At 29.9% G+C, this 14054-nt stretch overlaps 1 protein-coding gene and 1 pseudogene across 1 annotated transcript; both read left to right on the top strand.

The window, feature by feature from the left end:
• Positions 1-1711: 1711 nt before the first annotated feature.
• On the top strand, positions 1712-5941 carry LOC114422068 (metal tolerance protein 10-like). Its single transcript, XM_028388259.1, has 6 exons — positions 1712-1977; positions 3462-3574; positions 3727-3972; positions 4108-4188; positions 4625-4855; positions 5423-5941. Exons 1-6 carry the CDS (start codon positions 1803-1805, stop codon positions 5765-5767), a joined length of 1191 nt encoding a protein of 396 aa, XP_028244060.1. The 5' UTR covers positions 1712-1802; the 3' UTR covers positions 5768-5941.
• Positions 5942-8672: 2731 nt separating this feature from the next.
• LOC114422073 lies at positions 8673-12395 on the top strand (annotated as a pseudogene).
• The last annotated feature ends 1659 nt before the right edge of the window (positions 12396-14054 follow it).

Raw genomic sequence — 14054 nt, 5'->3', positions numbered from 1 at the left:
TGATAATATATAGAAATTAAATTTAAAATAATAAAAATACGTAATCAAAATACATTAACAATATGAGAATTTCACATATAATTAAAATATAATAATTCATATAATAATTATTTAAAAAATAGAATATTAATTAATAGTATAATATCTTTTACATTATTAATCTCTTTTTTAAAATAAGATTAGCATCGATCAAATATGATTTTGAGATAAGTCTTTGCTTTGGTAACACTTTAGGGGAGTGCAATTGGCACACACATCATAAAGGAACAAAGATTTGAGATAGAGACATCCAACGAAATAAAGATGGGAACGATTTGCAGTTTCCCTTCAGTAACTTATTCCTTAAGAAAGACGACAACGTAAGGTAATGGAAAGTTTCCATCAATCTCCTTTGCATATCCAGAAATCATCAAAATCTTTTTTAAAAATTAAGATATAATAGTTTTAGTTTAGCTTTAATAGATTGTCGCAACAAAGTAATCCATTAGGCTTGATTCTATGTTTATCCCATAAACAATAATTTTTTAATACAAAAGTTGAAAAATTAATCTTAATAACTTTAAGAAGATAATGGGTTGTGTTATTAGCTTTTGGGAATGATCTTAAATATATTTTTAATGTAATTAAACGATTTTGCAAAAATAGTAAGTTTTTATTTTAAAAAAACATATTTAATATATTCTAAATTAATAAATATTTTTAATATAAAATTTTATTATTAGTTACTTCAAATTAATCTAAAAATTTATGTTGACGGGGGCGCGGGAATTTTAAAATTTAAGTAACATTTATAAATAAAAAATTAAAAACAATATATATTTTCATTATCAGTAATGTATACTTATTTTATTATTATCAACAAATATTTTATTTTATTAGATAAAATATATTAAAGAGATTAAACTTTAAAATTAAGAAAATTATTTAAATCATGATACGTTATTTCTAATGATATGGTGTGTAAAAAATTATACTTAAAAACTCAAATTCAAAATTTAGAAGTTAACACAAATTGAATTTAACTAAGATTATAATTGCACTAAAATTTAATTTAGCTAAAAATTATAATTCGTCTTACATAGTATGTTAAGATCAAATTTTAAATTTAGGCAAAATTTCAATTAAAGTTAATTACATTTAAGTAGTATTATTTAAAAAATTACAAGTAAAAAATTAATCGGATGCTCAAGTCTAAAAAAATGTTAAACAAAAAAAACTTTTAAAACATTTTTGTTTAAAAATACTCGAATTTATAATGAGGAACAAAACCTTAAACTTAATTATATATTTTAGTGATAAAATCTTAAAATTGCATGACATGTTAATTCAACTTTAATTGTTACATGAGGAAATATTCTATTAATAAAATCCCTCTTTAATTAATTCAATAAAATTAATTTCATTTTCACTTTTATTTTGAAATTACAAGGCTTTTTTTTTATAAAAAAAAAATATGGCTCCTAGCCAGGCTAGCCTTACCGAAACAAGCATCAAGCATAGTATTTATCCACTCCACAATTTATAGATCCCCTGGTTCTAGTGATCCTGGTCACAAGAAGATTCAATCTAGGAAGAACACAGGGTCCACATGTTGCCACGTATGAACTACAATTTTTATTTCTTTTTTATTTTTTATAATTATTTTTATGGAAAAGTGGAAAATCATCTTAAAGTTTGTTTATATACGCACCAAGCACAGTTCTTTTCTCGTTCTGTTTCTCCCTATAACTAGGAAAGTGGTTATTATCTAAGCATTGCATCAAACAAAACTAACTGAAACCAAAACCTTGAGAAAACTGAGCATGGCGGAGAGTGGCGGAGGAAATCGCCGGAGAGAACCGCTTCTGGTGTCGCCGGAGGAAGAGGCTGCAAAAGCATCGTGGAGGCTTAACGTCAAAGAGTTTCGTTTGCCAAGCCAAACGAATGATCATCAAAATCAACGATCCTTCACTTTCCATGGCCTTCTTCGTAAACCCAGTGAGACATTCGTTCTTTCTTCCTTTTTTTTCTGTTGAAAGTTTAAACATTTCTTTTTGTTTCTTTTTTCTTTTTTGTGTTGAGTTGTGCAAACCCAGTTAGCCATTCTTCACTTTTTTCTTCTTTTTCTTCTCTTGAATGTCTAAAGTTTCTGTTTTGTGTAATGGGTATGGGTTCTTTACAGTGGTGACGTGTTAAATTGTGATGGGTCTGATTTTGTTCTGAATGAATGATGAATGATGGTGTGTTGGTTTGTGCAAACCCAGTGTACCTTTGTTTACCCTTTTAAACTTTAATGTTCTCTTTGTTGATTGAAGTGATAAAGTCTCTATTTTGTTTAATGGGTCTGTTTTGGTTTTTGTGGTTGCCATGCATGATGCCTGTGTTCAATTCTGCAAATTCAGACTTCCTTTGAATGTTTGAACTTTAAAGTCTCTGTTTTGTGTGTTGGGTCTGTTTTGGTCTGTGGTTATCATGCATGTGTTGAATTCTGCAAATTCAGACTTCCTATGAATGTTTAAATTTCAGTGTCTCTGTTTTACGTGATGGGTCTGTTTTGCTCTTCGTGATGATGCTTTGAATTGTGAAAACCGAAGAAGTTGGAGAAGTGGTGCTGTTATTAGTTTATGTTTGGATAAGCGTTGAAAAAATTGATTTTGCAAAAAATAATTTTGGTTAAAATTGATTTTGAAGTGATGTGATTCATGTTTGGATGTTTTCTTATAAAATTAAGTTAGGTGTAGAACTCAGTAGAAAATTCAACTCAGAATCAATTCTCTAACATGAAACCAAACATATGGAAATGTATCCAAAATCAATTCTAAACTCAACCAATTTCTCAAAGCGAAACCAAACATGCACTTAGTCTTTGTTTGTTATTTATTGTGTAGGCCATGGTGGGAATCTTTGCATAAAGACAGAGCCTTTTATTGTGAATTTGCATCTTGGTGCTTGAATTTATTAGTTAATACTACTTTGGTATAGTTCCATTCTTTTGATCAAAAGTACATGGGGATTAATATTGATGATAATGATTCGTCCTTTTTCATATCTACACGGTTACTATTCCTGAAGATACTCCATTCCCTATATCATATAATTTTTTTCTTGTTAGAATCTATTGTACTTGATTCCACACATAATCAGAAATTATTAATGCTTACTCTAATGACACGAAACATGATCCTATTTGCTTTTCAGATATATTTTTTATACCCTTTATTATCGTCTCTCTAAAGATAAAGTAGGCAGTTTAACTACATATTGTTTAAAAGTTTAAAATCTTCAATTTATTAAAGGTTGGTGACTGTTTTGAAAATTTTGACATTATTGATCATTAATTTACTTGAGGAACTCAGAAAAGATAACCAAAATTAAAAAATTAGCATTTAAATTCATCATCAAGATGTTTCAGTTAAAGTCATATATTCTGGATTGTGGATTTGCCTACTTACTCTCTAATCCTACTTCAAATTGTGTTTTAGGGAAGCAACGCAAAGTGGCAGAATATTACAAGAATCAGGAGAGACTCCTTGAAGGATTTAATGAGATGGAGACTATGACTGAAGAGGGTGGTTTCCCAGGATCTCTAACTGAGGTTCATTGTTGTATTACCATGATTTACTTATAATATGTCATACATGGAGCAGCAGTAACTGGTTTTGACTATAATCTCAGTAAAAAATTATGATTTTCCATTAAATCTATGAAGAGAAACGCTACTAAATGTACATGCTAAATGTTTCTCAGGATGAAATGAAGCAACTAGCCAAGAGTGAGAGGATGGCTGTTCATGTGTCAAATATGTGTAACTTGGTGCTGTTTGCAGCAAAGGTTTATGCCTCAGTTGCAAGCAGATCATTAGCAGTCATTGCCTCAACCATGGATTCTCTCTTGGATCTCTTGTCAGGATTCATATTGTGGTTTACTTCTAATGCCATGAAAAACCCAAATCAATATCACTATCCAATTGGAAAGAAACGCATGCAACCAGTGGTAAGGTTTAATTTAAATTAAACTGCACAAGGTGATTGAATCCTATAAAGTTTTAGTAGATAATTGGGATATTTTCAAAATAGCCATTGCATGGTTGCTTAATGAAGCTACATGCTGATATGATTTCCTGTGCAGGGTATCATTGTTTTTGCATCAGTGATGGCAACCTTGGGGTTGCAGATTTTGATTGAATCTGCCCGAGAACTTATTTCCAAGGCAAGTGAGATAAACTCTTATTCTTGTTTGTTTAGTAGATCCCCAAATTTGGGTTCAACATTTGTTTATGAATTTGAATTTAGGTACAATTCAGATAAACTTATGAAGAAGTACTTAAAGGATAAGAAAGATAAAATGAATCAAACTTCTTTCATAAGTTAAAATCAACTTATTCAACCAACCATTTTAGATGCTCGCTTGTCTATCTTCTCAAAAGGTTGAGGTAGATATGTTATTTTTAGCTCATGAAGAAATTTGGTTCATTTTACCTTTGTATTTTCTTCTGCTATAAGTGTTAAAAAGTTTATCCAAAGTCCAGACTAACTCTTAATTATTTGTTTGCGGTGTAGCAGTTTTAAGTAACTCTTCTTAATTTTCCTGTAATTATTACCACGGCACGTACTTTTAATTTATCATCTCATTGTTTTTGTTACAGTCTAAGCCTGATATGGATCCAACAAAACTGCATTGGATGATCGGAATTATGGTGTTTGTGACTGTAGTGAAGTTCATTCTTATGGTCTACTGTCGAAGATTCAAAAATGAAATTGTTAGAGCATATGCACAAGATCACTTTTTTGATGTCATTACTAATTCTGTTGGATTAGCTGCTGCTGTGCTAGCTGTCAAGTTCTGCTGGTGGATTGATCCAACAGGAGCTATTATTGTGAGTTCATAAGTACAGCTTGGTGCTTGTCTTTGGTTTTCTTTTTCTTTTTTTCACAGATAGTTGCGAACGTACCACATTATCTTCACTTTGTTTTTACGTGGTAGCATTTTTTGTTATTATATGAAAAAATGTATTCTCTGACCAAGTTGGCCCTTATTCTCTCCTTTTTCCCCCCTTAACTGTACTTTGATTTTCTGATTATTCAACAAGTGATTCTCTTAATTGAGATTTAAATATATTTTTGGTTCCTAAAAATATCATGATTTTTTTGTTTTAGTTTACATGAAAAAATTTATTCATTTCTAGTCCCTACATGTAACAAAATGATGTGATTTTAGTCCCTCACTGCACATGTTCAGTGAGATACTAAAATCGTATTATTTTATTAAATGTAGGAAAAGTTTTAGAGATTCAATAAAAAAATCATGAGTATTTTGTTTTTCTTCATTGTTCTACTAAATCTTGAATGGTGGTGATCTTTTTGTTACATAATTATTTGCTTGTTACATCAAGCTAACTGCTTGATTGAACTACTAATGATGATATCCTGAATGTGTAATGCAGATAGCATTGTATACAATTAATACATGGGCCAAGACAGTCATTGAGAATGTTTGGTCACTTATTGGAAGGACAGCACCACCTGATTTTCTAGCCAAGTTAACGTTCCTCATATGGAATCACCATGAACAGATCAAGCACATAGATACTGTTAGAGCTTACACCTTTGGTGCACATTACTTTGTGGAAGTTGACATTGTGTTGCCGGAAGACATGCTTCTCCACCAAGCACACAACATTGGTGAGACACTCCAAGAGAAGCTGGAGCAGCTTCCAGAAGTCGAAAGGGCTTTTGTGCACGTAGATTTTGAGTCCACTCACAGGCCAGAGCACAAGACCATGGTGTGATGATATGCCATGGGACAATGATGGCATATCTTAGCTTTGCTAATTTTCTTAGTTATTTTATGCAAGTCAAGTAGCAATTTTTCTTTCTGACGTTTATAGTTGCTGAAACCTCTGAATGGTACTTCCAATGTGGTTGACTCAAAATAATTAAGAGTATTTTTTTTCTAACCACAATTTTTTAGGTCGGTGCACGGGGTAGGGTGTAAGAAAAAATAATGTTGAAATATAAGTACTCAAATAATTGCTAGTTTTTGGAAAATGATGCTTTGATAGTTCGGGTATATACACTGTTGGAGTGGGAGATAAAAAGGAAAGAGAGAAAATAATATATGATGAGAAATTTGATAAGAACGGAAGGGATTAATGAAGAGAAGGAGAAACTGAAATATGAGAAACTTGTTTGATTGTCTTTCTTTATGTTTAGGATGCAATTACTACTAAGTATTTTGTTTTTTTTTTATTGTTTTTTATTTACACAAACAAAATTGGGGGAGGAGATGATGACTTAGTCTAAGATAGAGAAAGTCTCTGAATTTGAAGAGTATTTATAAAAAAAAAAGTTATTTTTATTTTATTTTAAAGAGATGAGTGAAAATTTAACTGTGATCTATTTTGTGAGATTTGTTTTTGTTTCATTTAACCAACTCTGGGAGCAAATATGTGAAGAGGATTTGATTCCTCTAATAAGCTTTTTGGATTCATTGGAAGTTTCCTCCAATAAGTTGAACAAAATTAAGAAAATAAGAATAAATTCACCGTCAATTTATAACCAATTGAAGTTATACTACTTTGGTTCACTTCAATAATAAAAATGTTATTTCTATAAATTAAATAGAGTATCAGGGATTTATAATACTTGCATATTTATTTAATCAATTGAATTAAATGCTTAGTATAATAAATATATATATTTTGACCTTTTCATTTTATATGTTTGCTAATTTTAGCATAGCTAAATCCAAAGAATGGTTGCATCGAAAATCGAGTTTTACGTGCATGGAATAGCACCATTTAGTCAAATATGCACGTCAATTTCTGCTATAAAGGTGGTTGATCGATTCCTAAAGTAACCCGTGTGAAATTGAGAGTGACTATGTACATGAGTGAGTAGAAAAGAAAACAAAAGTGTTGAGAAATATTAGGATCATATCTTTTAGTTATTTTTTTATATTCAAAATAAGTCTAACAATAGATATACAAAATACAAGTATCATATTATGTAATTTTGCATAAATTTTTGTACAATCTATTATACGTGTATCATTTCTCTTATTAAAATTAAAATATTTAATATGATTGTCTAATTGTTAAAATATATTCTTAAATAAAATTTTTAATTCAAGTATTATGAATAAAAAAATAACTTAAAAAAAAACTTTACTTAAATGACCAATTAGATTCTTCAAATGAACATTAATAATTATCAAAATCAATAAATATTTTTTGACACAGAGTGGTGATGATGTGTCCATTTTTCATTTTTCATTGGACTAGGCCAACATAGTAACATTATTAGTGAGGAAAAAAAAAATAAAAAGGTCTACATTGCATATATTTTGTCAATTAAAGTACTACATTGAATATTTTAACAAAGAGATCGAGTTGAATAAATTAAAAAAATAGAAGGATTAAGATTTATTTTGCCTTAATTTTATTTTAAATAACTTTGGTGAATTGTTGAAATGAATTTAATACTTTATATTATTCAATAATTAATAATGCAAACTATAAATTAAATGAATAATATGTTAACATATCATTAAATGTCATTGAATTAATTAACACGTTATTAATATGAGTAGAATTAATCAGAATAAACTTAAATTTCTTAAGAAAAATCAAATCTTATAACTAGAAAGAATGAGATTGGATGAAAGATTTAATTAAATGTGATAAATTAGGTTTTCTGATAGATATTAATTATTTTTAGAAAAAAAAGAAAAAAAAATTTACCCTAAATTATTACTTTTTTTTATCTCATTAGGGTAAATTTATCAACTTAATAAATTATAAGAATTTTGAATGTTTTTTAAATTTGGAGAGTGCACTAGATTGAGATTTTAAAAGATTATTTTAGTATAAAAAGTCTTGAGGATTTTAAAGTTTATATATAAATATTATGATTTATCAAATTTTTTTACAAGACTCTTATAATAGTTTGAATTTTAATGAATTTATATTATAAGAACCTAAAGAATTTGAAAAGACTTTTATAGATTTATAAGATTTGAAAGGATTATATGAATTTTTGAAAAAATATTCAAAATTACAAGAGCTAATAAAAAATATTAAGAAATGATGAAGTTTGGATAAAAAACGTAAAAACAATATAATTTTTTTAATATTTTAATAACTAAATTGATTCTATTTTTATGTTTTCATTTACTAAACCTTTTTTATGATAATATTTTCTGATTCTCAGTATTAAATCTGAACAATAAATATAAAATTATATGTGTTGATTTTTTAATTTTTTTTAATTATTATAATTATTTTATCATAAATCTAGAGTGAGAATAATTTATTAAGAGAGTTATTGAGTTACGAGAATGACCAAATTAGGAGTTAGACTCATAAAAATATCATAAACATAATCAATATAAAAAAAATATAATTAATCTTGATACGTAAGATAAATATTAATTTATAATTTATAAAATAAATGGAAAAGTGCCAAAGGAAGAAATATATTTTATATTTTAATTCCAATAGAATAATAAAAATATATATTACACACATCTTAAATAATATTAAATAGAAAATGTATGTGTGATAAGGGTGATAAGGATAAAAAGAATCTGAATTGTTTAATAAATTTTTTATATCACAAAAAATATAATGAAATGTATCGAAATTTTTCTTAAAAACAATCCATTAAAATTTATATATTTTTTTATACGCACACTGTACTTTTCGGCATCCAAACGAAGGCCGTTTACTTTCGCTGTTTCAGAGAACGAGCATGGCGGAGAGTGGCGGCGGACACCGCCGCAGGGAACCGCCTCCGGTGTCTCCGGAGGAAGAGGGTGCAAATGCTTCGTGGAGACTTAATGTGGAGGAGTTTTGTTTGTCTAACCAAACGCATGATCATCGTCAACATCACCGTTTCTACACTTTCCGTAGCCTTCTCCGAAAGCTCAGTTAGACATTCTTTTTTCCCTTTTGTTCTGTTGAGACTTTTGGTTTCTGTTTTTTTTAATAGGTCTTCTATTCCTTCTGCATGTTGATGTCTGCAAACCCAGTTAGCCATTTGTCACATAATTCTACTTTTACTTCTCTTGAATGTCTAAGGTTTCTGTTTTGTGTAATGGGTGTGGTTTGTTTATAGTGATGATTTGTTGAATTGTGTGGAACCAGGAATGTGCCATTTTTTTAAAAATTCACTCGATACCTCTGTCCCTTTAACACCTATAGTAACTTTCTTATAGGGTGCACAGTGTAATGTGTTTTAAACAATTAAGGGGGTTATTGTAGGCCTTATAGGGATATCATGTTTAAAGAAACCAGTGTGAAATTTCAAGAAACCAGTGTTAGTGTAATTTGCTCTTTTTATTTTTGGACTTTTTGATGGGTTTGGTTTTGTTGTTGTTTGTGAGTGATGGTGTGTTGGTTTGCGCAATCCCAATGTATATTTAATATTTGTTAACTCTTTGGTTTCTAAAGTGATAAAGTCTTTGTTTTGGGCTCTGGTTATTAATATTATGCATGTGTTGATTTCTGCAAACCCAGTTTTCCTTTGAATGTTCAAACTTTAGTATCTTTGTTTTGGGTGACTGTTTCGCTCTTAGGGGTGATGCTAGTGAATACCGAAGAAGAGCAGTGGTGTTATTATTAGTCTTTATTTGTTCTTTATTGTAGGCCATGGTAGGAATCTTTACACAAAGAAAGAGCCTTTCATTGTGAATGTGCATCATTGGTGCTTGTATTTGATTAATTTGGTATAATTTCATGCATTTGAGATGTCAAGTTTAATGGAAATCTCAAGTTCAACGTGTTTATTACTTGCATGCATTGTATGTGGCTTCCATGATCTAGTTTCTTAAGTTGTTTGGTTTTCTTCTTCTTCTCAGGAATTAGTTGGTTACATTTTGTCATGTTGATTTGCCTACTTACTCTATAACCCACTGTGAACTTGTGGGGTAGGTAAGCAACTTAAAGTAGCAGAATATTCCAAGAAACAGGAGAGTCTCCTTGAAGGATTGAATGAGATGGAGACCATGACTGAAACGTGTGGTTTACCAGGAACTCTTACTGAGGTTGATTGTTCTATCACCGTGATTTACTTATAACTTTTCATACATGGAGCAGCACGGACCTGTTTTGACAACAATATCTCAGTGAAAATTTATGATTTCCCATTGAACATGATCAACCTCAAGGTCTCAAACACATGGAGATGAATGATTAATGTGAATCTATAAAGAGAATTCTACTAAAAAAACGTGCTCAATGTTTCTCAGGATGAAATGAAGCAACTAGCTAAGAGTGAGAGGATGGCTGTCTGTTCATGTGTCAAATATATGTAACTTGGTGCTGTTTGTAGCAAAGGTTTATGCATCAGTTGGGAGCAGATCATTGGCAGTCATTGCCTCAACCATGGATTCTCTCTTGGATCTCTTGTCAGGTTTCATATTGTGGTTTACTGCACATGCCATGAAAAACCGAAACCAATATCACTATCCAATTGGAAAGAAACTCATGCAACCAGTGGTAAGGTTTAGTTTAGACTGCACAAGGTGATTGAGTCAAATAAAGTGATAGTAAATGCAGTGTAATGTTATAGTTTCATAATATACTGAGAGTCAAAACGTAAGTAATTGGTTATTTAAGATATTGTCAAAACAGCCATTGGATGGTTGCTTGGTACAGGTACATGCTAATAACTAATAAGATTTCCTGTGCAAGCAGGGTATCATTGTTTTTGCATCAGTGATGGCTACCTTGGGGCTGCAGATTTTGATTGAATCTGGCTGACAAGTTATTTCCAAGGTAATTGAGATAAACTTTTGTTCTTGTTTGTTTATTAGATCCCCAAATTTGGGTTCAAGACTAGTTTTTGTTTAAGATTTTTGAATTTAGGACATGCTTTGATTAACTTTTCAAGAAGTATTTATAGGAGAAGAAAATAAGATAAAATGAATCAAACTTCTTCCATAAGTTAAAATTAAGTTGTCCACCCCAAATTTTTTTGAATCTCTTATTTAACTTCTTAAAAAGTTGAGGTACATAAGTTATTTTTAATTTTTGAAGAAATTTGATTCATTTTACCTCCTTATTTTATATTCCTATAAGTGCTTGTTGAAAAGTTTATCTAAACTAACTCTAGTCATTTGTTTGAGCTGTAGCAAATAACTCATTTTTAGATTTTCCTGTAAATGTAATTATTACCTTGACACATACTTTTAATTTTTCATGCCATTCTTTTTCTTACAGGCTAAGCCCCACATGGATCCAACAAAACTGCATTGGATGATTGGGATTATGGTGTCTGTGACCGTAGTGAAGTTCATTCTCATGATCTACTGTTGAAGATTTAAAAATGAAATCATTAGAGCATATGCACAAGATCATTTTTTTTATATCATTACTAATTCTGTTGGATGCTGTGCTAGCTGTCAAGTTCTACTGGTGAATTGATCCAACAGGAGCTATTGATGGGAATTCATGACTACAGCTTAGAGCCTGTCTATGATTTTCATTTTTTTTTTCACAGATAATTGCAAGCATGTCTCTTTTTTTTTTCTCCCCTAACAGTACTTTGATTTTCTAATTAGGTTCACATATTCAACAAGTGTTTTTTTGCATTGAGATCTAAGTATATTTTTGGTCCTTCAAAATATCATGATTTTTTGTTTTACTCCCTACATTCAATAAAAAATCGTTACATTTTCAAGGACTAAATGTATTTACCTTTTAGTTGTTTTTCTCTATTGTTCTTCAGTGGCCATCATTTCCTTGTATGTGCCATTTCAAATTCTTGAAGGGAGGTCTTTATGTTACATGATTGTTTGCGTGTTACATTACATCAAGCCAACTGCTTGATTGAAATACTAATGATGATATCCTGAATGAGTAATGCAGATAGCATTGTATACAATTAATACATGGGCCAAGACTGTCATTGAGAATGTTGGTTCACTCATTGGAAGAACAGCACCACCTGGTTTTCCGGCCAAGTTAATTTACCTCATATGGAATCACCATGAGCAGATCAAGCACATGGATAATGTTAGAGCATACACCTTTGGTGCACATTACTTTGTGGAAGTTGATATTGTGTTGCCAGAAGACATGCTTCTCCACCAAGCGCACAACATTGGTGAGACACTCCAAGAGAAGCTGGAGCAGCTTCAAGAAGTTGAGAGGGCTTTTGTGTACATAGATTTTGAGTTCACTCATAGGCCAGAGCACAAGGCCGTAGTATGATTATATGCCATGGGACAATGGTGTTTATACTTGCTACCCCTGAATCATACTTAGTATGTTTTAATTCATAATTTAGTTGGCTCAAAATATAAGTAACGAAGGGGATCTACCCGAGTTAGTTGAGTTGAGTGAGTGTTGTAAACTCTCTTATACTTTGGTTAATTCTTATGGATAAAAAAATAATAATAATTATAAATATAAATATATGTTTTTCTCACAATATTTTTTCGGTGGGTGCACAGGGCAGGGGTAAAAGAAAATAAATGTGATGGTCGAGTAATTTGATCAGATGCGAAGAGAGAAATGAAGATAGCGAAAATAGAATGTGAAAAAAATATTATTGTCTTTAGCAAATGTGTGTGTGATGCAATGAATAAGCTTTTACAAGAAAATATAATAAGAGGATTTGATTCTTCTAATGATAAAAGTAGGGAGCGTTGGGTATAAGAAAAGTTTTTAATTTTTCAGGAATTTGAAATTAGAAATGCTTGTTTTTCGTGTTTAATTTGTTATTTATTTTTTTTATTAGGAAACATTGTTTTTTGAGAATGTATTTTTACTTAGTTTTTTTTTTATAAAATTTTTCCTATTCAAGGGTGTGAAGGTGAGAATATAAATTTTTTTAAGTTGAAAAAAAGTTTAACTGCGATAAAATAATATTATTCTTAGATTATTTAGCATGGCAAATAATTAAAGTTTGAGAAATTTCTTTTAAAAGTAAACATGAAAATAATATATTCTTATGAAAGATATATATATAAATATTTTTTAAATAAACATGATAATTTAAACATATTTTAGTCATTTATAAGAATTATATTTTTGGAATTCATGACTCTTAAGAATCATGATCTTCATACACGATTTTTTTTCTTGTACCAAATGCATCCTTTGGGTAAATTTATCTTTAATTCAAATTTGGTTAAAATTATGCTTTAATTTAAATTAAGAATAAAAGTATTTTTATTTTCTCATTTGACATATTTGTTCCTTTTACCGTAATTAAATCCAAAGAATATTGAAGATATCATCCATAATCAAATTATTCCGGAAGGAAGTGGCCCTGGCCCATTTGGTCAAATATTATATTATGCACGTCAAATTCTTCATGATTCGTGATGGTGTAGAAACTCGAATGTGGTTAAGTTTGTGATCCTGGAATTTAGCGATTGTTTAGTTGGAGAGGAGAAAAAAAATAATGAAACAGAAAAAAAAAACATTTGAATAAAAATAGAAAAACAAAGCATTAAAAATTAAAATTTTATTTTTTTCATCCCTATTTGATCTCAGTCAAACAAATGGAGTAAACCTACCCCCCAGGAAAATGACAATGACTTTTACAAAAGCCACACGGGAAATGCAAACAAAAGAATATAGAACCTTGACTTTACATTACATTGATGAGTTGAGAAGGGAATATGCTCCCAAGTCTCAACTAAAGCCAAAGCATTGGTGACTTTAATCACACAAAATAGTTTTAAGTAAATAAAGTAAGTATAGGATTACAAAATAATAAGTAATATTTAAGAAATTAATTGGTTTGTGGACTGGTCTATTAACCTGCAAATCAATCTAATGTAACTCACGAATTAAAGGAGGAGGCAAAACAATTCACATTTAAATGGATCAACATTTTAATTTATTCGGTATAAAATTTGGGGTTTAGGTTCCCCCACTTAAAAAGATCATCTGTGGGTCTAGATCCGTAAACCCATTATTAACTTTGATATGTATCTACACTTGCACATATGGGTGTTCATTTTCAAACTAATTAAATTTGTTTTTATTAGATTAATTAATTTGTTTTTTTTTAATTCTACTTTTGCCTTTTCCTTTTTTTCCCATTCATTTTGATGTTATC

This window comes from Glycine soja, chromosome 8, assembly GCF_004193775.1.
Source record: "Glycine soja cultivar W05 chromosome 8, ASM419377v2, whole genome shotgun sequence".
In the NCBI taxonomy this organism is placed as follows: domain Eukaryota; kingdom Viridiplantae; phylum Streptophyta; class Magnoliopsida; order Fabales; family Fabaceae; genus Glycine; species Glycine soja.
This window is presented reverse-complemented; position numbering and strand designations above follow the sequence as displayed.